Genomic DNA, 25,904 nt, shown 5'->3' with positions numbered 1-25,904 from the left:
TTGGATTTGACCTGGATTTCCTGGATTCTCCCTCATTTGGGGCTGGGCTGGATTTTCTGGATTCTCCCTCATTTGGGGCTGGATTTCCTGGATTCTCCCTCATTTGGGGCTGGATTTTCTGGATTCTCCCTCATTTGGGGCTGGATTTCCTGGATTCTCCCTCATTTGGGGCTGGATTTTCTGGATTCTCCCTCATTTCAGGGCTGGATTTCCTGGATTCTCCCTCATTTGGGGCTGGATTTTCTGGGTTCTCCCTCATTTGGGGCTGGATTTCCTGGATTCTCCCTCATTTGGGGCTGGATTTCCTGGATTCTCCCTCATTTGGGGCTGGATTTCCTGGATTCTCCCTCATTTCAGGGCTGGATTGACCTCTGTGCCCCCCCTCCATTTTCCCTTCTTCCATCCATGTCCCCCCTCACCCCCGAGCTGAGCTGGGAGCTGTGGGGGTGGAGCTGGGGCTGGCAGCGCTGAGAGGGGAGGGACTGGGAGGGGAAACTGGTCCCAGTGCACCCCCCCGGGCCCGGGAAAGATGGCGGCGCCCATGAGGAACATGGCGGCAGCCATTGGGAGAAAGGGGCTCAAGCCCCGCCCCCGGCGCAGGATTGGCTGGTGGGAGCCGGGAAGAACCGAGCGCGGGAAAGAGATCCGGGGAGACACGAAGTGGCTGCCGGAAAGAGCCGAAATTATCCGGAAAGACCCGAGGGACAAAGATCGGTGGTTTTCGGAGCGCCTCGCTCCGCCTTTTTGCGGAAGAACCCGAAGGGTTCCGGAAAGCACCGAAGCGGGGTCGAGGCGCCGGAACGAGTCGATCTCCTTCCGGAAGAAGCCGAAGCACCTCGGGGTTACCCGAGTCTTTCCAGAAAGTGCTGAGGGGTCCCGAACCGCCCCTTCCGGGGACCCCCGAGCCCCCCACCCCGCCTCCCTCCCTTCCGGAGATCCCCGAAGCCATTCCGGAGTTTCCGGAAGCCGTTCCGAAGCGGCGCCCGCCAACCCCGAGGCCGTCCCGCAGCCGGTTCCGAACTTCCGGAACCTCCGGAAGTTGCCAGGAGGCTCCGGAGTTTGCCGAGAGATTCCGAAGCCCTCCGGAGGTTTTAGAAGCGATTCCAGAGACTCACGAAGCGGCCTCGGAGATTGCCCAGCGGTTCGGAAGCGGTTCCGGAGATTGCCGAACCACCTCCACCTTTTCGGAGATTTCCGGAAGGTTTCGCGCGGCTCCGGACATCCCTGAGCCCGTTCCGCAAAGCCCCGAAACGGTTCCGAAGCGGTTCCGGAGATCCCCGAGGCGGTTCCGGAAGTCGCCAAGTGACTCCGGAGATCCCCGAAGCGATTCCGGAGCTATCCGAACTCTCTCCGGCGCCTCACGAAACGTCTCCGGAAGTTGCCGAGCGCTTGTGAAGCGGTTCCGGAGAGTCCCGAGCGGTTGCCGGAAGTTGCCGAGCGGCTCCGGAAGTTGCCGAGCCGGCCGGCCCTCAGCACTCGCCCCCGGCCCCCGTCGCCCCCGGACCCCCCAAGCGGAGCCGCCCCCGGCCCGGCCCCGCTCCCTCGGCCCCGGGGGGGGCCCGGACCCGCCCCGGCCCCGCCGCCCCGGCCCGGCAGGATGATCAAGCTGTTCTCGCTGAAGCAGCAGAAGAAGGAGGAGGAATCGGCGGGCGGCACCAAGAGCTCCAGCAAGAAGGCCTCGGCCGCGCAGCTCCGCATCCAGAAAGGTCTGGGGGGGGTCGGCGGGCACGGACTGGGCCCAGTAAAGGCCGCGGACTGGGCCCAGCAGGGCCCTCGTGGCGGGCAGGCACCGGGCTCGTTAACGGTCTGGTACTGGTCCCAGTAGGGCCTCCATGGGGGCCGGGACTGGGAGCCATAGGGCTCTGATACTGGTCCCAGTAAGGCCTTGGTGAGGGACAGGTACTGGTCCCAGTTAGGCCCCAGTGGGAGGCAGGTTCTGGTCCCAGTAGGAGTCCAATACTGGTCACAGTTAGGCGTCAAGGAGGGGCAGGTACTGGTCCCAGTAGGGGTCACATACTGGTGCTTGATAGGCCCCAGTGGGACACAGGTACTGGTCCCAGTAAGGGTCACACGCTGGTCCCAGTCAGGCCTCAGGGAGGGACAGCTACTGGTCCCAGTAGGGGGCAGATATTGGTTCCAGTAGGGGTCACACACCAGTCCCAGTAGGGGTGAGGTACTGGTCCCAGTTAGGCCCCAGTGGGAGGCAGGTACTGGTCCCAGTAGAGCTCACATAGTGGTTCCAGTAGGGGCCCAGTACTGGTCCCAGTTAGGCCTCAGGGAGGGACTGGTACTGGTCCCGGTAGGGGTCAGGTACTGGTCCCAGTAGGGGTCACACACTGGTCACAGTAGGGGTCACACACTGGTCCCAGTAGGGGTCACATACTGGTCCCAGTCAGGCCTCAGGGAGGAACGGGTCCTGCTCCGAGTGGGGCCCTGGGGGAGGTCAGGTACTGGTGCCAGTAATGGTCAGGTACTGGTGCCAGTAGGAGGCAGGTACTGGTCCCAGTAAGGCCCCAGTGGGAGGCAGGTTCTGGTCCCAGTAGAGATCACATAGTGGTTCCAGTAGGGGTCCAGTACTGGTCCCAGTTAGGCCTCAGGGAGGGGCAGGTACTGGTCCCAGTAGGGATCACATACTGGTCCCAGTAAGGCCTTGGTGAGGGGCAGGTACTGGTTCCAGTAGGAATCACATACTGGTCCCAGTTAGGCCCCAGTGGGAGGCAGGTTCTGGTCCCAGTAGGAATCCCATACTGGTCCCAGTTAGGCCCCAGTGGGAGGCAGGTTCTGGTTACATGCTGGTCCCAGTTAGGACTCAGGGAGGGACTGGTACTGGTCCCAGTAGAGATCACATACTGGTCCCAATTAGGCCCCAGTGGGAGGCAGGTTCTGGTCCCAGTAGGAATCACATACTGGTCCCAATTAGGCCTCAGTGAGATGCAGGTACTGGTCCCAGTAGGGGTCACATCCTGGTCCCAGTTAGGCCCCAGTGAGGGGTATGTACTGGTCCCAGTAGGGGTCACATCCTGGTCCCAGTTAGGCCCCAGTGGGAGGCAGGTTCTGGTCCCAGTAGAGATCACATAGTGGTTCCAGTAGGGGCCCAGTACTGGTCCCAGTTAGGCCCCAGTGGCATGCAGCTACTGGTCCCAGTAGGGGTTACATGCTGGTCCCAGTTAGGACTCAGGGAGGGACAGGTACTGGTTCCAGTATGGGTTACACACTGGTCCCAGTTAGGCCCCAGTGGCATGCAGGTACTGGTCCCAGTAGGAATCACATACTGGTCCCAGTTAGGCCCCAGTGGGAGGCAGGTACTGGATCCAGTATGTGATACACACTGGTCCCAGTCAGGTCTCAGGGAGGGACTGGTACTGGTCCCAGTAGGGGTCACACACTGGTCCCAGTAGGGGTCACACACTGGTCCCAGTAGGGGTCACATACTGGTCCCAGTTAGGCCCCAGTGAGGGGCAGGTACTGGTCCCAGTAGGGGTCACATACTGGTCCCAGTAGGGGTCACATACTGGTCCCAGTCAGGCCTCAGGGAGGGACAGGTACTGGTCCGAGTGGGGCCCTGGGGGAGGTCAGGTACTGGTTCCGGTAATGGTCAGGTACTGGTGCCAGTAGGAGGCAGGCACTGGTCCCAGTAAGGCTTTGGTGAGAGTCCCAGTTACGTCCCAGTTGAGGTCAGGTGCTGGTCCCAGTAAGGCCTCGTTGGGGGACTGGTACTGGGACTGATCGGGCTCTGATACTGGTCCCGGTAAGGGCTTGGTGAGGGGCAGGTACTGGTTCCAGTAGGAATCACATACTGGTCCCAGTTAGGCCCCAGTGAGGGGTATGTACTGGTCCCAGTAGGGATCATATACTGGTCCCAGTTAGGCCCCAGTGGGAGGCAGGTTCTGGTCCCAGTAGAGATCACATAGTGGTTCCAGTAGGGGCCCAGTACTGGTCCCAGTTAGGCCTCAAGGAGGGACAGGTACTGGTCCCAGTAGGAGTCAGTTACTGGTCCCAGTTAGGCCCCAGTGGGAGGCAGGTTCTGGTCCCAGTCGAGATCACATACTGGTCCCAGTATGGTCCCAGTAAGGGTCAGGTCCTGTGTGTCCCCATGTGTGTCACCTTTATTCCTTATGCCACCTCTGTGTCACCTGTGTGTCCCTGTGTCACCTGTGTGTCACCTGTGTCACCTCTGTGTCCGTGTTTGTCACCTGTGCAGCTCTGTCACACCCATCTCCCAGGTGTCCCCAACTGTCCCCAGGTACCCTCAGGTGTCCCAAACTGTCCCCAGGTACCCCCAGCTGTCCCAGCTGTGTCCCCAGATGTGTCCCTAGTTGTACCCAGGTGTCCCCCCAGGTATCCCAGCTGTCCCAGGTGTGTCCCCATTTGTCCCCAGCTGTCCCCGTTTGTCCCCAGACATCAACGAGCTGAACCTGCCCAAGACGTGCGAGATCGACTTCTCGGACCAGGACGACCTGCTGCACTTCCGGCTGCTCATCTGTCCTGACGAGGTGGGGACACACCTGGCACACCTGAGTGACGTCATCGGAGTCACCTCACTGACGTCACCTCTGCCATCCGTGTGTCATTGGCACCTGAGTGACATCATCTGTGTCATCTATGTCACCTGTGTGTCATTGTCACATCACATCATCTGTGTCACCTGTGTCATTGTCACCTGTGGCACCTGAGTGACATCATCTGTGTCATCTATGTCACCTGTGTGTCATTGTCACATCACATCATCTATGTCACCTGTGTGTCATTGTCACCTGAGTGACATCATCTGTGTCACCTGTGTCATTGTCACCTGTGGCACCTGAGTGACATCATCTGTGTCATTGTCACATGTGTGTCACGATCACCTGCGTGTGTCACATTTGTGTCACCTGTGTGACATCATCTGTGTGACATCTGTGACACTGTCACCTGTGTGTGTCACCTGTGTGTCACCCATGTGGCACCTGAGTGACACCTGTGTCATTGTCACTGTGTGTCATTGTTACCTGTGTGTGTCACCTGTGTGATCTGTGTGACGTCTGTGACACTGTCACCTGTGTGTGTCACCTGTGTCACTCTGTGTCACTCTCTGTCCCCTCTGTCACTCTGTGTCCCCTCTGTCACTCTCTGTGTCACTCTGTGTCCCCTCTGTCACTCTGTGTCACTCTCTGTGTCACTCTGTGTCACTCTGTGTCACTCTCTGTGTCCCCTCTGTCCCTCTCTGTGTCACTCTCTGTGTCACTCTGTCACTCTCTGTGTCCCCTCTGTCACTCTGTGTCACTCTCTGTGTCCCCTCTGTCACTCTCTGTGTCACTCTCTGTGTCACTCTGTGTCACTCTGTGTCCCCTCTGTCACTCTCTGTGTCCCCTCTGTCACTCTGTGTCACTCTGTGTCACTGTGTCACTCTGTCACTCTCTGTGTCCCCTCTGTCACTCTGTGTCACTCTCTGTGTCACTCTGTGTCACTCTGTGTCACTCTCTGTGTCACTGTGTCACTCTGTCACTCTCTGTGTCCCCTCTGTCACTCTCTGTGTCCCCTCTGTCACTCTGTGTCACTCTCTGTGTCCCCTCTGTCACTCTGTGTCACTCTCTGTGTCACTGTGTCACTCTGTCACTCTCTGTGTCCCCTCTGTCACTCTGTGTCACTCTCTGTGTCACTCTGTGTCACTCTGTCACTCTCTGTGTCCCCTCTGTCACTCTCTGTGTCCCCTCTGTCACTCTGTGTCACTCTCTGTGTCCCCTCTGTCACTCTGTGTCACTCTCTGTGTCACTGTGTCACTCTGTCACTCTCTGTGTCCCCTCTGTCACTCTGTGTCACTCTCTGTGTCACTCTGTGTCACTCTGTCACTCTCTGTGTCCCCTCTGTCACTCTCTGTGTCACTCTCTCTGTCACTCTGTGTCCCCTCGCTGACGTTTTTCTCTCCCCAGGGTTTTTACAAGGGCGGAAAATTCGTCTTCAGCTTTAAGGTCAGTGCTGGGCCACCAAACCCCCCCTGTGGCCACCAACCCCCCCTGTGGCCACCAAACCCCCCCTGTGGCCACCAAACCTCCCCCGTGGCCACCAAACCCCCCCTGTGGCCACCAAACCCCCCCTGTGGCCACCAACCCCCCCTGTGGCCACCAACCCCCCCTGTGGCCACTAAACCTCCCCCGTGGCCACCAAACCCCCGCTGTGGCCACCAAACCTCCCCTGTGGCCACCAACCTCCTCCCTGTGGCCACCAAACCCCCCTGTGGCCACCAAACCCCCCCTGTGGCCACCAAACCTCCCCTGTGGCCACCAAACCCCACCCTGTGGCCACCAACCTCCTCCCTGTGGCCACCAAACCCCCCTGTGGCCACCAAACCCCCCCTGTGGCCACCAAACCCCACCCTGTGGCCACCAACCCCCCTGTGGCCACCAACCCCACCTGTGGCCACCAAACTCCCCCTGTGGCCACCAACCAACCCTGTGGCCACCAAACCCCTGCCATGGCCACCAAGCCCCCCCCATGGCCACCAACCCCCCGCCCGTGGCCACCAAATCCTCCCTGTGGCCACCAACCCCCCCTGTGGCCACCAAACCCCTGCCATAGCCACCAAGCCCCTGCTATGGTCAGCAAACCCTCCCTGTGGCCACTAACCCCCACAATGTGGCTACCAAACCCTGCTTGTGGCCACCAACCCTCCCACTGTGGCTACCAAACCCTGCCTGTGGCCACCAAACCCCCCCCATGGCCGCCAACCCCCCTCCCCTGTGGCCACCAAACTCCCCCTGTGGCCACCAAACCCTTCCTATGGTCACTGAGCCGTTCCTGGTGGCCACTGAGCCGTGCCTGGTGGCCCCCAGGTGGGCCAGGGTTACCCTCACGACCCGCCCAAGGTGAAGTGTGAGACCATGGTTTATCACCCCAACATCGACCTGGAGGGCAACGTGTGCCTCAACATCCTCAGGTGGGCTACCAACATCCCCGGGGGGCTACTGACACCTGGGGGGGCTACCAATACCCCCAGGGGGGCTGCTGACACCTGGGGGGGCTACTGAACATCTGGGGGGGGCTACTGACACCTGGGGGGGCTACTGACACCTGCGGGGGCTACTGAACATCTGGAGGGGCTACTGACACCTGGGGGGGCTACTGAACATCTGGGGGGGGCTACTGACACCTGCGGGGGCTACTGATACCTGGGGGGGGCTACTGACCCTGAGGAGGATACTGACAGTCCTGGGGGGCTACCAAAATCCCTGGGGGGGCTACTGAACACCTGGGGGGGCTAAAGGCACCAGGGGAGGGCTATTGAACATCTGGGGGGGGCTACTGATACCTGGGGGGCTGTGGCCACCTGCTGGTGGCTGTGGTGGCCATGGTGGCCATGGCTGTGGTAGCCATGGTGGCCATGGTGGCCATGGTAGCCATGGTGGCCATAGCTGTGGTAGCCATGGTGGCCATGGTGGCCATGGTAGCCATGGTGGCCATGGTAGCCATGGTGGCCATGGTGGCCATGGTGGCCATGGTAGCCATGGTGGCCATGGTGGCCATGGTAGCCATGGTGGCCATAGCTGTGGTAGCCATGGTGGCCATGGTGGCCATGGTAGCCATGGTGGCCATGGTGGCCATGGTGGCCATGGTGGCCATGGTAGCCATGGTAGCCATGGTGGCCATGGTGGCCATGGTAGCCATGGTGGCCATAGCTGTGGTAGCCATGGTGGCCATGGTAGCCATGGTGGCCATGGTGGCCATGGTGGCCATGGTGGCCATGGTGGCCATGGTAGCCATGGTGGCCATAGCTGTGGTAGCCATGGTGGCCATGGTAGCCATGGTGGCCATGGTGGCCATGGTAGCCATGGTGGCCATGGTGGCCATGGTGGCCATGGTAGCCATGGTAGCCATGGTGGCCATGGTAGCCATGGCGGCCATGGTGGCCATGGTGGCCATGGTAGCCATGGTAGCCATGGTGGCCATGGTAGCCATGGTGGCCATGGTGGCCATGGTGGCCATGGTGGCCATAGCTGTGGTAGCCATGGTGGCCATGGTGGCCATAGCTGTGGTAGCCGTGGTAGCCGTGGTAGCCATGGTAGCCACGGTGGCCATGGTGGCCATAGCTGTGGTAGCCATGGTGGCCATGGTGGCCATGGTGGCCATGGTGGCCACACTGACCCGTGGCCGTGGCCGCAGGGAGGACTGGAAGCCGGTGCTGACCATCAACTCCATCATCTACGGCCTGCAGTACCTGTTCCTGGTGAGGGACTGGGACACCTGGGGACACCTGGGGACAGCTGGGACACCTGGGACACGCCTGGGGACACCTGGGGACACCTGGGGACACCTGGGACACACCTGGGGACACCTGGGGAGATACCTGGGGACACCTGGGGGGACCTGGAGACACCTGGGGGGACCTGGGACACCTGGGGACACCTGGGGACACCTGGGGACACACCTGGAAGGGTTGGGGACATTGGAGGGGCACCTGGGGGGGTTGGGGACATGGGGGGACACCTGGGGGATGTTTGGGGACACCCGGAGGGGGGGGGGGCACCTGTGGGGCATGGGGACACACCTGGGGAGCTTGGGGACAGGGGGACACACCTTGGGATACACCTGGGGGGGTTGGGGACACACCTGGTGGCCTTGGGGACACCTGGGAGGGTTCAGGGGTCCCGGGGGGGGGTTCAGCAGTTCTGGGTCCCCCCCCCCAAACGGGAACCCCCCAAATCCCCGAGCCCAAACCCAAAAACGGCTCCGGGCCCTCCCCCCACACCTTGGGACCCCCAAAAACCCCACAGGGACCCCAAAACAGGGCGAGTTGGGGCCGGGGGCTCTTTGGGGTGGGGGCTCATGGGATTTGGGGATTTTGGGGTCTCTCCCCCCTATTTTGGGGTCCCCTCAAACCCCAAATTTCCCCTAAAAAGGAGCCAAGCCCCAAAGACCCCCCCAAGCAAAGGGAACCCCAAAACAGGAGCCGAACCCCAAACAAGGGGATTTGAGATCTGGGGGTGTTCGAGGGGATTTTGGGGTGGGGGCTCAGGGATTTGGGGACGGTTTTGGGAATTTTGGGGTCTCTCCCCCCTATTTTGGGGTCCCCCCCAAACCCAAATTTGCCCCCCAAAAGGAACCAAACCCCAAAAAGGGCTCCTGACGCCTGGGGATGTTTTAGGGGTTTTGGGCTTATGGGATTCTGGGGTTTCATTAACGGGGTTTTTAATGCCTGGGGTTGTTTGGGGGTGATTTTGGGGTCTCTCCCCCGTTATTTTGGGGTCCCCTAAACCCCAAATTTGTGCCCTAAAAGGAGCCGAACCCCGAGGACCCCCTGAACAAAGGGAACCCCCAAAATCTGAGCCAATCATGGATTTTGGGGACATTACAGGGTTTTGGGGGGCTCCTGGTGCCTGGGGTTGTTTGGGGGGGATTTTGGGGTCTCTCCCCCCTTATTTTGGGGTCCCCTAAACCCCAAATTTGTGCCCTAAAAGGAGCCAAACCCCGAGGACCCCCTGAACAAAGGGAACCCCAAATTTTCCCCAAATCCTGGGATTTTGGGGACATTACAGGGGTTGGGGGGGCTCCCATTGCCTGGGGTTTCTTGGGGGTGATTTTAGGGTCTCTCCCCCCCTATTTTGGGGTCCCCTAAACCCCAAATTTTCCTCTAAATGGAACCAAACCCCAAAAAGGTATCCTGACGCCTGGGGATGTTTTAGGGTTTTTGGGCTTATGGGATTTTGGGGTGCATTAAGGGGTTTCTAATGCCTGGGGTTGTTTGGGGGGGTTTTGGGGTCTCTCCCCCCATATTTTGGGGTCCCCTAAACCCCAAATTTTCCCCTAAAAGGACCCAAAGACCCCCCTGAACAAAGGGAACCCCAGATTTTCCCCAAACCCCAAACCCTGGGATTTTGGGGTCGCTCCTGGGTTTTGGGGTCTCCCATTGCCTGGGGTTGTTTGGGGTGATTTTGGGGTCTCTCCCATCTATTTTGGGGTCCCCTAAACCCCAAATTTGTGCCCCGAAAGGAGCCGAACCCCGAGGACCCCCTGAACAAAGGGAACCCCAAATTTTCCCCAAATCCTGGGATTTTGGGGACATTACAGGGTTTGGGGGGGCTCCCATTGCCTGGGGTTGTTTGGGGGGGTTTTGGGGTCTCTCCCCCTTATTTTGGGGTCCCCTAAACCCCAAATTTTCCTCTAAATGGAACCAAACCCCAAAAAGGGCTCCTGACGCCTGGGGATGTTTTAGGGGTTTTGGGCTTACGGGATTTTGGGGTGCATTAAGGGCTTTTTAATGCCTGGGGTTGTTTGGGGGTGATTTTGGGGTCTCTCCCCCCCTATTTTGGGGTCCCCTAAACCCCAAATTTGTGCCCCAAAAGGAGCCGAACCCCGAGGACCCCCTGAACAAGGAGGCTGCCGAGGTTCTGCAGAGCAACCGGCGCCTGTTCGAGCAGAACGTGCAGCGCTCGCTGCGGGGCGGATACGTGGGCGCCACCTACTTCGAGCGCTGCCTCAAGTGACCCCAAAAAACGGGAAAAAAAAACGAAAAAAACCCAAAACCCCCCCCCAAAAAAAAAGATCCCGAATTCCACCCCCTCCCAAACCCCAGAAAAAGAAAAAAAAAAAAAACAAAGCCCCGATTCCATCGGCCCCTGCCCCGGACCCCGCAGATCTCCCGTCGGTTTTGTGTGTGTGGGGTTTGGGGTTTTTTGGGGTTTTGGGGTTTGCTGAGCCCTGGGCGCTGCCCTTCCCCTAAAAATATCCTAAAAAAAATCCCGAAATTCTGAGCTCCTACCTAAAAAAAATCCCAAAATTCTGAGCTCCTACCTAAAAAAAACCCCCAAAACTCTGAGCTCCTACCTAAAAAAAAAACCCCAAAAATCTGAGCTCATACCTAAAAAAAATCCCAAAAATCTGAGCTCATACCTAAAAAAAAAAAACCCAAAACTCTCCAGCCACCCCAACCCCACTGGGGTCTGTCTATTGGGGGGGTTTTGGGGTTTGCTGAGCCCCGAGCGCTGCCTGGAGTGACCTCCCCTAAAAATATCCTAAAAAAAAAAAAAAACAAACCCCAAACTCGGAGTTCCTATCTAAAAAAAATCCCAAAACTCCTCGAACCCCCCCTAAAAAAAAAAACCCCAAAACTCTCCAGCCACCCCAAAGCGATTGGGGTCTGTCTATTGGGGGGGGGGTTTGGGGTTTGCCCACCCCCCCCAAAAAAAAAATCCTAAAAAAAATTCCCAAAACTTCTTGAGGTCATCTCCCACCCCCCCAAAAAAAAAAAAAAAAAATCCCAAAATTCCTCGAGCCCCCCCACCCCAAAAATAAACCCCAAAACTGCCAGACCCCCCCCCCCCCCACCAACCCTGGAACCCCCCAGACCAAATTTGGGGGCTCTGTTTGGGGGGGGGGGTTATGGGGGCGGCTGATCCTGAGCTGTGCCTCGAGTGAACCCCCCCAAACCCCCCCAAATAAAACCCCAAATAAAACCCCAAATAAAACCCCAAAATCCCCTCAGCCCCCCCCAGGACCCCCCCAAAACAACTGAGGGGGGGGGGGAGGGGCACTGACCTCGAGTGACGCCCCCCCCCCCAAAAAAAACCCCCAAATCTCCCCCCAAAAAACCCCAAATCCCCCCAAAATCCCCCTGGGGGGGCTGGGGGTCACTTCCTTCAGCGCTGCCTCGAGGGACCCCCAAAAAAAACCCCAAAACCCCCCAAAATCCACCCCCCCCCCCCCTATTTATTCCCCCCCTGGGGGCGGGGAGGCCCCTCCCCCCCTGCCCCTCCCCCCACCCCCAGCGCTGCTCGGGCCCAGATTAAAGAGCCAAGGGACTGGTTTGAACTGGTTTGGACTGGTTTGAACTGGTTTGGACTGGTTTGAATTGGTGTGGGATGGTTTGGACTGGTGTGGGATGGTTTGGACTGGTTTGAACTGGTTTGGGATGGTTTGGACTGGTTTGAACTGTTTTGAACCGGTTTGGGATGGTTTGGACTGGTTTGGACTGGTTTGGGCTGGTTTGAACTGGTTTGGACTGGGAGGGGGGCGGGACTCGTTATACTGGTTTACACTGGGCGTGGTACTGGGTTATACTGGAAGGGGGGGCGTGAGTGTTACTGGTTAAACTGGGATGGGCCCAGTTCCATTCCTCAAAGTTCCCAATCCCAGTATCCCCAGTTCTCAATCCCATCGCTCCCAGTATCCCCAGTTCCCCCAGTCTGTCCGACACCTCCGCGCCGCCAGGTGTCGCTGCCGCGGGCGGAGCCGCTCCGGCAGCTGCTCTCGGTGTTCGCCACCGGAAGTGGCCGCTCCGGCCGCTGTTCTCGGTATCTGTCACCGGAAGTGGCCGCTCCGGCCGCTGTTCTCGGTGTCCGTCACCGGAAGTGGCCGCTCCGGCTGCCGCTACCGCTGTTCCTCACCGGAAGTGGCCGCTCCGGCCGCTCTCTATGGTTCGCTCCTCCCCTCCGGGAGTTGCTGTCACATGATCGAAACCAGCCCGGTGTCACGTGATCGGAACCGCCCGTGACGTCACTGTTTGCGGAAGTGCCCGGGAGGAGCCGGGTGAGAACCGGGGGCGCTCGGGGAGGATTTGGGGACATTTGGGGACATTTGGGGACAATTCGAGGATCTTTGGGGGGGATCCTGGGGCCCGGGGGGTGTTTGGGGCGGATTTAAGGGGATTCGGGCGGATTTGGGGCGGATTTGAGGAGCGGGGAGCGGCTTTGGGCAGGGCCCTGAGGGGACAGTGGGGCCTGTGGGGCCGGCCAGGGGTCCCCGTGTCACCTCCCTGTCCCCTCCCCGTGCCCGTGTCCCTCCCTGTGTCCCCCGATGTCCCTCTCGGCTCCCCAGTGTCCGTGTGCCCCTGTCCCCGTGTGTGTCCCCCCTCCTGTCCCCAGCTCCAGATGCCGCCACATCCCCGTGTCCCCCCACGGCCGTGTCCCGTCCCCCAGGTGTCCCCAACGTCCCACCGGTGTCCCCAATGTCCCATCAGCGTCCTTAATGTCCCATTGGTGTCTGCAACATCTCATTGATGTCCCCAGTGTCCCCTGCTGTCCCCAGTGTCACAGTGCTGTCCCCAGTGTCACAGTGATGTCCCCAGTGTCACAGTGCTGTCCCCAGTGTCACAGTGATGTCCCCGCTGTCCCCATGGAGCTGCTGCGGCAGAACCAGCGCTCTCTGGGCCGTGTCCCGTCACTGTTCCCAGTGTCACAGTGTCACAGTGCTGTCCTCGCTGTCCCCAGGTGTCCCTGCTGTCCCCAGTGTGACATTGCTGTCCCCAATGTCCCATCGCTGTCCCCAGTGTCCCACTGATGTCCCCGCTGTCCCCAGGTGTCCCCGCTGTCCCCATGGAGCTGCTGTTCGGGCGCAGGCGCACTCCCGAGGAGCTGCTGCGGCAGAACCAGCGCGCTCTGGGCCGCGCCGTGCGGGAGCTGGACCGGGAGCGGCAGAAACTCGAGGCACAGGAGAAGAAAATCATCGTGGACATCAAGAAAATGGCCAAGCAGGGCCAGATGGTCAGAGGGGACACTCTGGGGACACAGGGGACACTCTGGGGACACTCTGGGGTGGCGGGACACAGGACAAGGGTGGGGGGACACGGAGGGAACAAGGGGACAGACAGGGATCAGGGGACAAGGGACATGGAGAGGTCTGGGGGACACAGAGGGGACAAAGGGACAGGCAGGGGCTGGGGGACATGGAGGGGACAGGGGACACTGAGGGGGACATGGAGTGTCCCCTGTCTGTTCCTGCTGTCCCCTCACTGTCCCCATCCCTGTCCCCTCCCTGTCCCCGCTGTCCCCGCTGTCCCCTCACTGTCCCCTCGCTGTCCCCTCGCTGTCCCCTCACTGTCCCCTCACTGTCCCCTCACTGTCCCCGCTGTCCCCTCGCTGTCCCCTCGCTGTCCCCTCGCTGTCCCCTCACTGTCCCCTCGCTGTCCCCTCGCTGTCCCCTCACTGTCCCCCCGCTGTCCCCGCTGTCCCCGCTGTCCCCTCACTGTCCCCGCTGTCCCCTCACTGTCCTCGCTGTCCCCTCGCTGTCCCCGCTGTCCCCTCACTGTCCCCGCTGTCCCCGCTGTCCCCTTTCTGTCCCTGCTGTCCCCTCACTGTCCCCTCACTGTCCCCCCTGTCCCCCCTGTCCCCTCCCTGTCCCCTCGCTGTCCCCCCGCTGTCCCCTCTCTGTCCCCCCTGTCCCCTCCCTGTCCCCTCCCTGTCCCCGCTGTCCCCTCGCTGTCCCCTCACTGTCCCCTCACTGTCCCCTCGCTGTCCCCTCACTGTCCCCGCTGTCCCCTCACTGTCCCCTCGCTGTCCCCTCGCTGTCCCCGCTGTCCCCATCCCTGTCCCCGCTGTCCCCTCACTGTCCCCTCGCTGTCCCCGCTGTCCCCTCGCTGTCCCCGCTGTCCCCTCACTGTCCCCGCTGTCCCCGCTGTCCCCTCACTGTCCCCTCGCTGTCCCCTCACTGTCCCCTCACTGTCCCCTCGCTGTCCCCTCACTGTCCCCTCGCTGTCCCCTCGCTGTCCCCGCTGTCCCCTCGCTGTCCCCTCACTGTCCCCGCTGTCCCCTCACTGTCCCCTCGCTGTCCCCTCTGTCCCCGCTGTCCCCAGGACGCCGTGCGGGTCATGGCCCGGGACCTGGTCCGCACTCGGCGCTACATCCGCAAATTCATCGCCATGAGAGCGAACGTGCAGGGGGTGGCGCTGAGGGTGCAGACCCTGAAATCCAACAGCGCCATGGCGAGCGCCATGAGGGGAGTGACCCGGGCCATGGCCACCATGAACAGACAGGTGAGCGCCGCCGGGGCCACCTGGGTGTCACCGGGGCCACCTGGGTCACCTGGGTGTCAGCTGTGTCAGCTGGGTGTCACTGTGTGTGTCACCTGTGTCACCTATGTCACCTGTGTGTCACCTGGATCGTGGTGACACCGTGGACACAGATGGAGGCATTGGGGTCCCCTGTCCCCTGTGTCCTCTCTGTGTCTCCTGTCCCCTGTGTCCCTGATGTCCCCTGGCTGTCCCCTGGCTGTCCCCAATGTCCCCAATGTCCCCAATGTCCCCCAATGTCCCCCAATGTCCCCAATGTCCCCCGTGTCCCCAATGTCCCCAGTGTCCCCAATGTGTCCCCAATGTGTCCCCAATGTCCCCCAATGTCCCCAATGTCCCCAGTGTCCCCAATGTCCCCCGTGTCCCCTGGCTGTCCCCAATGTCCCCAATGTCCCCAATGTCCCCAATGTCCCCAATGTGTCCCCAATGTGTCCCCAATGTCCCCCAATGTCCCCCGTGTCCCCTGGCTGTCCCCAATGTCCCCAATGTCCCCAATGTGTCCCCAATGTGTCCCCAATGTCCCCCAATGTCCCCAATGTCCCCAGTGTCCCCAATGTCCCCCGTGTCCCCAGTGTCCCCAATGTCCCCAATGTCCCCAATGTCCCCAATGTCCCCCGTGTCCCCAGTGTCCCCAATGTCCCCAATGTCCCCCGTGTCCCCAATGTCCCCAGTGTCCCCCAATGTCCCCAATGTCCCCCGTGTCCCCAGTGTCCCCAATGTCCCCAATGTCCCCCAATGTCCCCCGTGTCCCCAATGTCCCCAGTGTCCCCCAATGTCCCCAATGTCCCCCGTGTCCCCAATGTCCCCAATGTCCCCAATGTCCCCAATGTCCCCAATGTCCCCCGTGTCCCCCGTGTCCCCAATGTCCCCAATGTCCCCCAATGTCCCCAATGTCCCCAGTGTCCCCAATGTCCCCAATGTCCCCAATGTCCCCAATGTGTCCCCAATGTGTCCCCAATGTCCCCCAATGTCCCCAATGTCCCCAATGTCCCCAGTGTCCCCAATGTCCCCAATGTCCCCCGTGTCCCCAGTGTCCCCAATGTCCCCAATGTCCCCAGTGTCCCCGATGTCCCCCAATGTCCCCAATGTCCCCAATGTCCCCCGTGTCCCCAGCTGAAGCTGCCCCAGATCCAGCGCATCCTGCTGGAGTTCCAGAAGCAGTCGGAGCTCATGGACATGAAGGAGGAGCTGATGAATGACGCCATCGATGACGCCCTCGGGGACGAGGACGACGAGGACGAGAGGTGGGGACACCTGGGGACACCTGGGGACACCTGGGGACACCTGGAGACACCTGAGGGACACCTGGGGGACACTTGGGGACACCTGGGGACACCTGGGGACGCCTGAGGGACACCTGGGGACACACCTGGGACACCTGGGGGACACCTGGGAACACCGGGGGACACCTGGGGACACACTTGGGGGACACTGGGGGACACCTGGGGACGCCCGAGGACACCTGAGGGACACTGGGGCACACATGAGGGACACCTGAGGGACACCTGGGGGACACTGGGGACACCTGGGGGACACTGAGGGACACCTGAGGGACACCAGGGGACACCTGGGGGACACCTGGGGATGCCTTGGGGACACTGAGAGACACCTGGGGACGCCTGAGGACACCTGAGGGACACCTGGGGACAGCTGGGGGACACCTGGGGGACACTGGGGCACACATGAGGGACACCTGGAGACAGCCAGGGGTACTCAGGAGACACTTGGGGACACTTGGAGACTGCCAGGGGACACCTGGGGACACCCAGGGACAGCTGGGGACATGCAGGGAATACCTGGGGACAGCCAGGGGTGCTTGGGAGACACCTGGGGACATGAAGGGGACACCTGGGGACACTTTGGGACACCCAGGGGACACCTGGGGACATCAGGGGACACCAGAATGGGGACACAGAGGGGACAGGATGGAGCAGGTCCCAGTGTGTCCCAGTTTATCCCAGTCCATCCCAGTTTATCCTGGTAGATCCCAGTACATCCCTGTTCCCAGTGATGCTGTCCCAGTGTTCCCCAGTATATCCCAGTTCATCCCAGTTTGTCCCTGTCCCCAGTGATGCTGTGGTGTCCCAGTTTATCCCAGTCCCCCCCAGTTTATCCCAGTGGTTCCCAGTCCATCCCAGTTTATCCCAGTCCCCCCAGTTTATCCCAGTTTATCCCAGTCCCTCCCCAGTTTATCCCAGTCCCCCCCAGTCCCCCCAGTCGCTCCCAGTCCATCCCAGTTTCCGTGTCCCAGTGACGCCGTGGTGTCCCAGTTTATCCCAGTCCTTCCCAGTCCCTCCCAATTCCACCCCAGTCCCCCCCAGTCCATCCCAGTTTATCCCAGTGGCTCCCAGTGGCTCCCAGTCCCTCCCAGTTTATCCCAGTTTATCCCAGTGGCTCCCAGTCTATCCCAGTTTATCCCAGTTTATCCCAGTGGCTCCCAGTCTATCCCAGTTTATCCCAGTGGCTCCCAGTGGCTCCCAGTCCCCCCCAGTGTCTCCCAGTGGCTCCCAGTTTATCCCAGTCTCTCCCAGTTTATCCCAGTGGCTCCCAGTCCATCCCAGTCCCCCCCAGTTTATCCCAGTCCCCCCCAGTTCACCCAGTTCACCCAGTTCACCCAGTTTCCGTGTCCCAGTGACGCCGTGGTGTCGCAGTTTATCCCAGTTTATCCCAGTCCCCCCCAGTTTATCCCAGTTTATCCCAGTCCATCCCAGTTTATCCCAGTCCCCCCCAGTGTCTCCCAGTCCCCCCCAGTGTCTCCCAGTCCCCCCCAGTGTCCCCCAGTCCCCCCCAGTGTCTCCCAGTTCACCCAGTTCACCCAGTTCACCCAGTTTCCGTGTCCCAGTGACGCCGTGGTGTCGCAGGTCCTGGACGAGCTGGGGCTGAACCTGACGGACGAGCTGGCCAGTGAGTGGGGGAGGGGCGCGGGGTTGGGAATTTTGGGAATTTTGGGGAATTTTGGGGGGACTGGGAGGGATTTGGGGGGGATTGAAGGGACGTTATGGGGGGGATTTGGGGTATTTTTAAAAATTTTTGGGGGATTTTGGGGGGATTTAATGGATATTTTGGGGAGGATTTGGGATTTTTTTAAATTTTGGGGGATTTGGGGGGGATTTAATGGATATTTTGGGGTTGATTTGGGATTTTTTATTAATTTTGGGGGGATTTAAGGGATATTTTGGGGGGTTTGGGGGGATGTGGGAAATTTTGGGGGATTTTGGGGGATTTCAGGGACATCTGGGGGGATTTTGGGAACATTTTTGGGGGATTTTAGGAAGTCTGGGGGGATTTAAGGGACATTTTAAGGGGTCTGGATTTGGGGGAATTTTGGGGGGACTGGGAGGGATTTGGGGGGGATTGAAGGGACGTTATGGGGGGGATTTGGGGTATTTTTAAAAATTTTTGGGGGATTTGGGGGGGATTTAATGGATATTTTGGGGGGATTTGGGGTATTTTTAAAATTTTGGGGGGATTTAAGGGATATTTTTGGGGGGGTTGGGGGGATGTGGGAAATTTGGGGGGAGTTTTGGGGGATTTTGGGGGATTTAAGGGACATTTGGGGGGATTTTGGGGACATTTTGGGGGGATTTTAGGAAGTCTGGGGGGATTTAAGGGACATTTTAAAGGGTCTGGGAGGGATTTGGGGGGATTTTGGGGGGATTTAAGGGACGTTTTGGGGGATCTGGGGGGGATTTGGGGAGTTTTGGGGGAATTTTGGGGAATTTTGGGGGGATTTTGGGAGTCTGGGAGGGCTCTGGGGGGGATTTTGGGGACATTTTGGGGGGGTCTGGGGGGATTTGGGGAATTCTGAGAGGGGTTGGGGGGGGTCCCAGGAGGATTTTTGGGGGATTTGGGATATCCCAGGGTGGAATCTGAGGGAATTTGGGATATCCTGGGTGGAATTTGAGGGATTTTGGGATATTTTGGGGGGAATTTGGAACATTTGGGGGGAATTTGGGAACCTTTGGGATATCCTGGGTGGAATTTGAGGGAATTTGGGATACCCCAGGGTGGAATTTGGGGGAATTTGGGAACGTTTGGGATATCCCAGGGTGGAATTTGGGAATGTTTGGGATATCCTGGGTGGAAATGGAGGGAATTTGGGATATTTTGGGTGGAATTTGGGTGGAATTTGGGAACATTTGGGACATTTTGGGTGGAATTTGGGGGATTTTGGGAACATTTGGGATATTTTGGGTGGAATTTGGGGAACATTTGGGACATTTTGGGTGGAATTTGGGGGATTTTGGGAATTTCAGCCCCTTTTTTGGGGGTGGGGTCGGTTTTGGGGCCGTTCCGGGACAATCCCGGGCGATTTTTTTGGGGTAAATTCGGGACATTCCGGGCGGGATTTTTTTGGGGATTTTTTGGGGGGATTTTTTTTGGGATTTTTTGGGGATTTTTTTTGGGGGGATTTTTTTGGGGGGATTTTTTTTGGGGATTTTTTGGGGGGATTTTTTTGGGGATTTTTTTTGGGGATTTTTTTGGGGGATTTTTTTGGGGATTTTTTTGGGGATTTTTTTTTGGGGGTGTCCCCTGAGTGTCCCTTTGTCCCCTGGCAGCGCTGCCCCCCCCGGGGGGGTCCCTGGCGGCGGGGGAGGGGCGCGGGGGGGCCGAGGCCGCCTCGGCTGCGCTCGCGGACGCCGACGCCGACCTGGAGGAGAGACTGAAAAACCTGAGGAGGGACTGAGACCCCCGGGATGGCCCCCCCGGAGCCGGATTCCACCCGCGATTCTTGGGGAGTTTTTGGGAATTTTTTGAGATTTTTTTGGGATTTTTTGGGGGATTTTTTGGGGATTTTTTGGGATTTTTTGGGGATTTTTTTGAGATTTTTTTGGGATTTTTTGGGGATTTTTTTGGGATTTTTTTGGGATTGTTTTGGGATTTTTTTTTTATTTTTTGGGTTTTTTTTTGGATTTTTTTGGGATTTTTTTGAGATTTTTTTGGGATTTTTTTGGGATTTTTCTGGGATTTTTTGGGATTTTTGGGGGATTTTTTGGGATTTTTGGGGGATTTTTTGGGAGACTTTTTGGGATTTTTTGGGATTTTTTGGGGATTTTTTGGGATCTTTGGGGGGATTTTTTTGGGGATTTTTTGGGATTTCTTTTTTGTTTTTTCGCAATCTTTTCCCAATTTTGGGGGGAATTTTTTGGGACTTTTTCGCCATCTTTTCGCAAATTTTGGGGGATTTTTTTTGGAATTTTTTCGCGGTTTTTCGCCATTCAGGAAGGGGGCGTTGCTCCTTTATTCCGATTTTTTGGGGGAGTTTTCCGGTCTCTGCCTCACTCAAAATCCGACCCCCTTCATTTGGGATTTCCCCCCTTCATTTGGGATCTTTCCCTTTTTTTTTTAAATTTTTTTTTATTTTTTGGGGGATTTTTGGCCATCCCAGAGGGGGATTTTCCCCCTTTATTCCAATTTTATGGGTGATTTTTGGAGTGGTTTTGGGATTCTCCCCTTTTTTTTTGGGATTTCCCCCCTTTATTTAAAATTCCCCTTTTTTTTGGATTTTCACTCTTTATTTGGGGTTTTTTCTCCTTCATTTAGGATTTTTTTTTGGTGGGATTTTTGGCCATTTCCCTGTTTATTCCCATTTTTTGGCTGCATTTTGGAGTCTGATTCCTCCCCAAGCAGAATTTCCCCCCTTTGATTTGGGATTTTCCCCAATTTTTTTTTTTTTGGGGATTGTCACTCTTTATTTGGGATTTTCACTCAGGACTTTTTTTGGGATTTTTCCCCCTTTTATTTGGGATTTTCACTCAGGGTTTTTTTGGGATTTTTCCCCCTTTATTTGGGATTTTCCCCAATTTTTTTTTGGGGGGGATTGTCACTCTTTATTTGGGATTTTCACTCCGTTTTTTGGGGGGGGATTTTTCCCCCTTTATTTGGGATTTTCATTTTTTTTTGGGATTTCTCCTTTTTTTTTTGGGATTTTCATTCAGATTTTTTGGGGGGATTTTCCCCCCCCCCCCTTTTTTTGGGATTTCTCCTCTCTTTTTTTTTGGGATTTTCGCTCCTTTTTAGGGATTTCTGACCCCCCTCTGTGGGGTTTTTTCCCCTTTTTTTTGGGATCCTGACACTACTTTGGGGTAAATTCCCCCTTCCCGGGGGTCTTTCCCCCTTTTTTTTGGGTTTTTCTCCCATTTTTGGGTTTTTTTTCCCCATTTTTGGGGTTTTCCCTCTCCCCCAATAAAATTTCCTTGGACCTGCGGCTGCTCCGGTTCCTTCCCAGTTTGGGACTGGGAGCACTGGGAGGGGGCGGGGGGGGCACTGGGGGGGGGATTTTGGGGATTTTTGGGGTCAATTTGGGATTTTGAGGGAGGGAAGGGTAAATTCGGGGTTGGGAAAAAAAAAAACCCAAAATTTGGGATTTTCAGAATCTCCCGGGCTGATTTTTGGGTTCATTTTGTGGGGTTTTGGTTCATTTTAAAAGGATTTGGGGGAAATTTTGGGGTCTGGCCGTGATTTTTGGGGGGTTTTGGATCATTTTTGGGGGGTTTTGGCTCATTTTTGGGGCGTTTTGGCTCATTTTGGGGGGTTTTGGCTCATTTTGGGGAATTTTGGATCCTTTTTGGGGAATTTTGGCTCATTTTTGGGGTTTTGGATCATTTTTGGGGGGTTTTGGCTCATTTTGGGGGGTTTTGGCTCATTTTGGGGAATTTTGGATCCTTTTTGGGGAATTTTGGATCATTTTGGGGAATTTTGGATCATTTTTGGGGGGTTTTGGATCATTTTTGGGGGGTTTTGGATCATTTTTGGGGAATTTTGGATCATTTTTGGGGGGTTTTGGATCATTTTTGACAGTAATTCCTTAAAAAAAAAAAGAATTAAAAAAGAAAAAAAAAAAAAAAAAAAAAATTTTTTTAAAACCTTCAGCCCTGGGAAAAGCAGAAATTCCTGGCGGCATTTTGGGTTCTCTGACCTTCTGAGAGCTCGAATTTAAAAATAAACGCTGAAAAGTGAAGTGAAAAAAACCCAAAAAGCAGAAAAATCCCCCACAGAAAAATCCCACTTCCTTTTTTTTTTGGTTTTTTTTGGTTTTTTTTTGCATTTTTGACGTTTTTCCTGGGGGTTTGGGGGCGTTTTCGGGGCTCGAGTCGCACTAAAAACACCAAAATCGGCTGAGAACACCCAAAAAAAAAAAAGATTTACCTGGAAACGGGAGCACAGGTGAGCGGGGACCCCAAAACTTGGAGTTTGGGGAGCCCCAAAATGCGAATTTGGGAAGAAAAAAAAAAAAAAAAAAACAAAAATTTGGGGTTTGAGGACTCAAAAATGTGGATTTAGGGAGAGGAAACCCCAAAATTTGGGGCTTGGGGATCCCAAAAATGGGGAATTGGGGAAGGGGGAAACCCCAAAATTTGGATCTGGGAACCGGGGGAGCCCCAAAATTCAGATTTTTGGGTGCGGGAACCCCAAAATTTGGAGCTGGGAAATCCCAAAATGTGGATTTGGGAAGGAAAAATCCCCAAAATTTGAAGTGGGGGGGACCCAAAAATGTGGATTTAGGGAGAGGAAACCCCAAAATTGGAGCTGGGAATGAGGGGAGCCCAAAATTTGGATTTGGGAAGGAAAACTCCGAAATTTTGATCTGGGAACTGGAGAACCCCAAAATTTGGAGTTTGAGGAGCCCCAAAATGTGGATTTTTGGAGGGGAAACCCCAAAATTTGAAGGGAGGGGGACCCAAAAATGTGGATTTAGGGAGAGAGGAAACCCCAAATTTGGATTTTGGGAAGCCCCAAAATGTGGAATGAGGGGACCCCAAAATCTGGAATTTCGGATTTGGGGAAACCCCAAAATTTGGAGTTTGAGGAGCCCCAAAAATGTGGATTTTCGGAGGGGAAACCCCAAAATTTGAAGAGAGGGAGGAACAAAAAAACGGGGATTTTGGGGAAGGGACCCCAAAATTTGGATTTTGGGAGAAGAGACCCCAAACCGTGCGTGTGGGAACCCCAAAATGTGGATTTTGGGATGGGATTTTTGAGGAAAATCTCGGATTTTTCCGCAGGCTCCGGAGCGATGCCGCCCCTCCAGGTAAGGTTGGGAATTTTTTGGGAATTTTTGGGAATTTTAATCCATTTTTGGGTAAAAAAAAAACAAAAACAAAACCAAAACCCAAACAAACAAACAAAAAAAACCAAAAAACAAAACAAAACAAAAACCAAAAAAAACCAAAAAAAAAAAGGATTTTTTTTTTTTTCAGAAACCACAATTTAAAGAAAAAAAAATTGAAAAATTTAATTTAAAATTTTTAAAAATTAAAAAAAAAAAAAGAAAATCCAAAATAACGAAGTAAGGGGCCATTCCCAGATTTGTTTGGTTTTTTTTTTCCTGGAAAAATTGGGAACTGGGACAATCCAGGGAGATTTCAGCCCAAAAATTCGGCGGGAAAAAAAGGGAAAAATCCCCAAATTTGACACCCCCGGGTCCCCCCTCCCCCCTCCCCAGTTCTTGGCCCTCCTGGTGCTCGGCGCGGGAATTTTGGGAATTTCGGGAATTTCGGGAATTCCGGCGGTGCCAGCCCCGGGAAGGGGCCCCGAGGAGCTCCCCGGTGAGTCCCGGCACGGAGCCGATCCCAGTATGGACCAGTACGGCCCAGTCCATCCCAGTTCCATCCCAGTCCATCCCAGTTCCATCCCAGTGCTTCCCCAGTCCCCTCCCAGTTTATTCCAGTCCCTTCCCAGTCCCTCCCAGAACATCCCAGTTCCATCCCAGTCCATCCCAATCCCCTCCCAGTCCATCCCAATCCCCTCCCAGTTCATCCCAGTCCCTCCCAATCCCTCCCAGTTCATCCCAATCCCCTCCCAGTCTCTCCCAATCCCCTCCCAGTCCCTCCCAGTTCATCCCAGTCCCTCCCAGTCCATCCCAATCCCCTCCCAGTTCATCCCAGTCCCTCCCAATCCCCTCCCAGTCCATCCCAATCCTCTCCCAGTCCCTCCCAGTCCCTCCCAATCCCCTCCCAGTTCATCCCAATCCCCTCCCAGTCCCTCCCAGTCCCCTCCCAGTCCATCCCAGTCCCTCCCAGTCCCCTCCCAGTCCATCCCAGTCCCTCCCAGTCCCCTCCCAGTCCATCCCAATCCCCTCCCTGTCCATCCCAATCCCCTCCCAGTCCCTCCCAGTCAATCCCAGTTCATCCCAATCCCCTCCCAGTCCATCCCAGTCAATCCCAGTCCATCCCAATCCCCTCCCAGTCCCTCCCAATCCCCTCCCAGTCCCTCCCAGTCCCCTCCCAGTCCATCCCAATCCCCTCCCAGTCCATCCCAGTCAATCCCAGTCCATCCCAATCCCCTCCCAGTTCATCCCAGTCCATCCCAATCCCCTCCCAGTTCATCCCAGTCCCTCCCAATCCCCTCCCAGTCCATCCCAATCCCCTCCCAGTCCATCCCAGTTCATCCCAATCCCCTCCCAATCCCCTCCCAGTCCCTCCCAGTCCATCCCAGTCCATCCCAATCCCCTCCCAGTCCCTCCCAGTTCATCCCAATCCCATCCCAGTCCATCCCAGTCAATCCCAATCCATCCCAATCCCCTCCCAGTTCATCCCAGTCCCTCCCAATCCACTCTCAGTCCCTCCCAGTCCATCCCAATCCCCTCCCAGTCCATCCCAATCCCCTCCCAGTCCATCCCAATCCCCTCCCAGTCCCTCCCAATCCCCTCCCAGTCCCTCCCAGTTCATCCCAATCCCCTCCCAGTCCCTCCCAATCCACTCTCAGTCCCTCCCAGTCCATCCCAGTCCATCCCAGTCCATCGCTCTCCTCGTTCCAGCTCCCGCCGTGCTCCCAGCCCGCCGCTCCCGCTCGGTGCCGGCCGCTTCGTGGTTGCGGTGGGAGCCGTTCCAGGGCTCGCTCCCCGCCGACGCCGTGTGCAGCCGGAGCGGCCTCTCGGGCCGCCTCGAGTGCGTGTGCTCAGCCGGGAGCCGCGGCTGCGACCTCGGCTCCTTCGACCCCGAGCGCGGCCCCTTCTGCTCGTACGCGTGGGCCGGGCGGGAGCTGCGGAGCTTCTCCTTCCACCTCCTGGTGAACCCCGGCGGCTTCGAGGCGCTGCGCTGGGTGGAGGCGTCGTTCGGCAGCACGGCCGAGGGCGCGGTGGAGGCATGTCCCCTCACCGACATCTTCGTGGGCCGCAGCCGCCACGGGCTGGGCAAAGCGTCCAAGGAGCACCAGGCGCTGTTCGTGGCCGTGGACGGCGAGGAGATCTGGTACAAGTGGTACCAAATCCTGGTGGTGCGGCAGGGCCCGGCCGATCTCTCCGTGACCAACGTGTCCTACAACGGCAGCGCCGCGCTGGAGAGCGCCGAGAGCGTCGAGCTGGCCGAGCTCGTGGCCACCAACGAGGGCTGCGAGGCGACCTCGAGATCCTTCACCCTGGAGGAGGCCACGGAGGTGGAGCACGGCTGGAGCTCGGAGCTGCCGGCGCTGGCGGCCGCCCGGGGGCTGCTGCGGGCGGCTCCGCCGGTCCTGCGGGAATCGGGGGGTTGGGATTTGGGCCGAGTCATCACCGTGCCCTGGGTGGGAGGCGCCAGCGCGGGCGAGTTCGTGTCGAGGGTGCACCGGGTCACCGAGCGGCTCCCGGCGCGCTCCCGCTGTGCCCTGGTTCTCCGCGGGCTCCGGCGTGAGCTCCGCGTCCCCTTCTCGGCGCTGCTCACCCGGGAATTCCGCTCCGGTTACCGGCACCGGGCGCTCCTCACCGGCTGGGCTCGGAGCCGGGCGGTCACCGGAGCCCGAGCCGGCCTGGAGCGCTGCCGCCCCCTCGCCGAGCTGCCGCCGTGCCCCAGCTGAGGACGGCCACAAAAAAAGCAAAAAAACCCCGAAAATCCATGGAAAGGCTCGGCCGCCCGAGAGGTTTTCCCGTATTCTCAGAGTTTACGGCATAAAGTTCGCCCCAAAATGCAGGAAGACGCGATTTTCCAGGGTTTGGTTTTGCTCCCCGAAAATTCGACGCCACCGTGAAACCCAGGAGAGCCCTTGGGTTTCGGGGATTTTTTTTTTTTTTTCTGATTTTTTTTTCGGTTTGGTGGTGTGACCTCCATCCCTGTCTGGAACAACGCTGGGAAAACTGCTGGAATTTCCTGTTTTCTCCCCAAAAGCCCCTCAAGCACCACCACGAAAATCAGGAAAATTGCTGCCTTTGTTGGGCTTTTTTTTCCAATCTTTC

The 25,904-nt window shown here is 57.3% G+C and overlaps 3 protein-coding genes across 5 annotated transcripts; all 3 read left to right on the top strand.

Moving 5' to 3' along the window:
- Positions 1-961: 961 nt before the first annotated feature.
- Positions 962-11,045, top strand: UBE2M (ubiquitin conjugating enzyme E2 M). Of its 2 annotated transcripts, none has more exons than XM_088154824.1 (6): positions 962-1,706; positions 4,399-4,493; positions 5,910-5,948; positions 6,810-6,913; positions 8,137-8,200; positions 9,251-9,604. In XM_088154824.1, the coding sequence occupies exons 1-6, from the start codon at positions 1,598-1,600 to the stop codon at positions 9,587-9,589; spliced, it is 750 nt and encodes a 249-aa protein (XP_088010950.1). In that variant the 5' UTR covers positions 962-1,597; the 3' UTR covers positions 9,590-9,604. The 2 variants fall into 2 exon arrangements, with proteins under 2 accessions (XP_088010950.1, XP_088010951.1); XM_088154825.1 differs by lacking the exon at positions 9,251-9,604 and adding an exon at positions 10,317-11,045 and having other exon boundaries at positions 1,456-1,706.
- A 1,311-nt stretch (positions 11,046-12,356) lies between these two features.
- CHMP2A (charged multivesicular body protein 2A) lies at positions 12,357-20,962 on the top strand. Its single transcript, XM_088154827.1, has 6 exons — positions 12,357-12,498; positions 13,267-13,451; positions 14,540-14,719; positions 15,869-15,999; positions 17,598-17,659; positions 19,315-20,962. The coding sequence occupies exons 2-6, from the start codon at positions 13,284-13,286 to the stop codon at positions 19,440-19,442; spliced, it is 669 nt and encodes a 222-aa protein (XP_088010953.1). The 5' UTR covers positions 12,357-12,498; positions 13,267-13,283; the 3' UTR covers positions 19,443-20,962.
- An 84-nt stretch (positions 20,963-21,046) lies between these two features.
- LOC106864098 (natterin-3-like) lies at positions 21,047-25,643 on the top strand. Of its 2 annotated transcripts, XM_088154817.1 has the most exons (4): positions 21,047-21,922; positions 22,762-22,787; positions 23,202-23,304; positions 24,516-25,643. In XM_088154817.1, exons 2-4 carry the CDS (start codon positions 22,773-22,775, stop codon positions 25,526-25,528), a joined length of 1,131 nt encoding a protein of 376 aa, XP_088010943.1. In that variant the 5' UTR covers positions 21,047-21,922; positions 22,762-22,772; the 3' UTR covers positions 25,529-25,643. The 2 variants fall into 2 exon arrangements, with proteins under 2 accessions (XP_088010943.1, XP_088010942.1); XM_088154816.1 differs by having other exon boundaries at positions 21,047-22,787.
- Positions 25,644-25,904: the final 261 nt, after the last annotated feature.

The sequence above is a fragment of the Sturnus vulgaris genome, chromosome 32 (genome assembly GCF_052056855.1).
Source record: "Sturnus vulgaris isolate bStuVul1 chromosome 32, bStuVul1.hap1, whole genome shotgun sequence".
NCBI classification, from domain to species: domain Eukaryota; kingdom Metazoa; phylum Chordata; class Aves; order Passeriformes; family Sturnidae; genus Sturnus; species Sturnus vulgaris.
The sequence above is the reverse complement of the archived record's forward strand: the minus strand, read 5'-3'. Positions and strand labels throughout refer to the sequence as shown.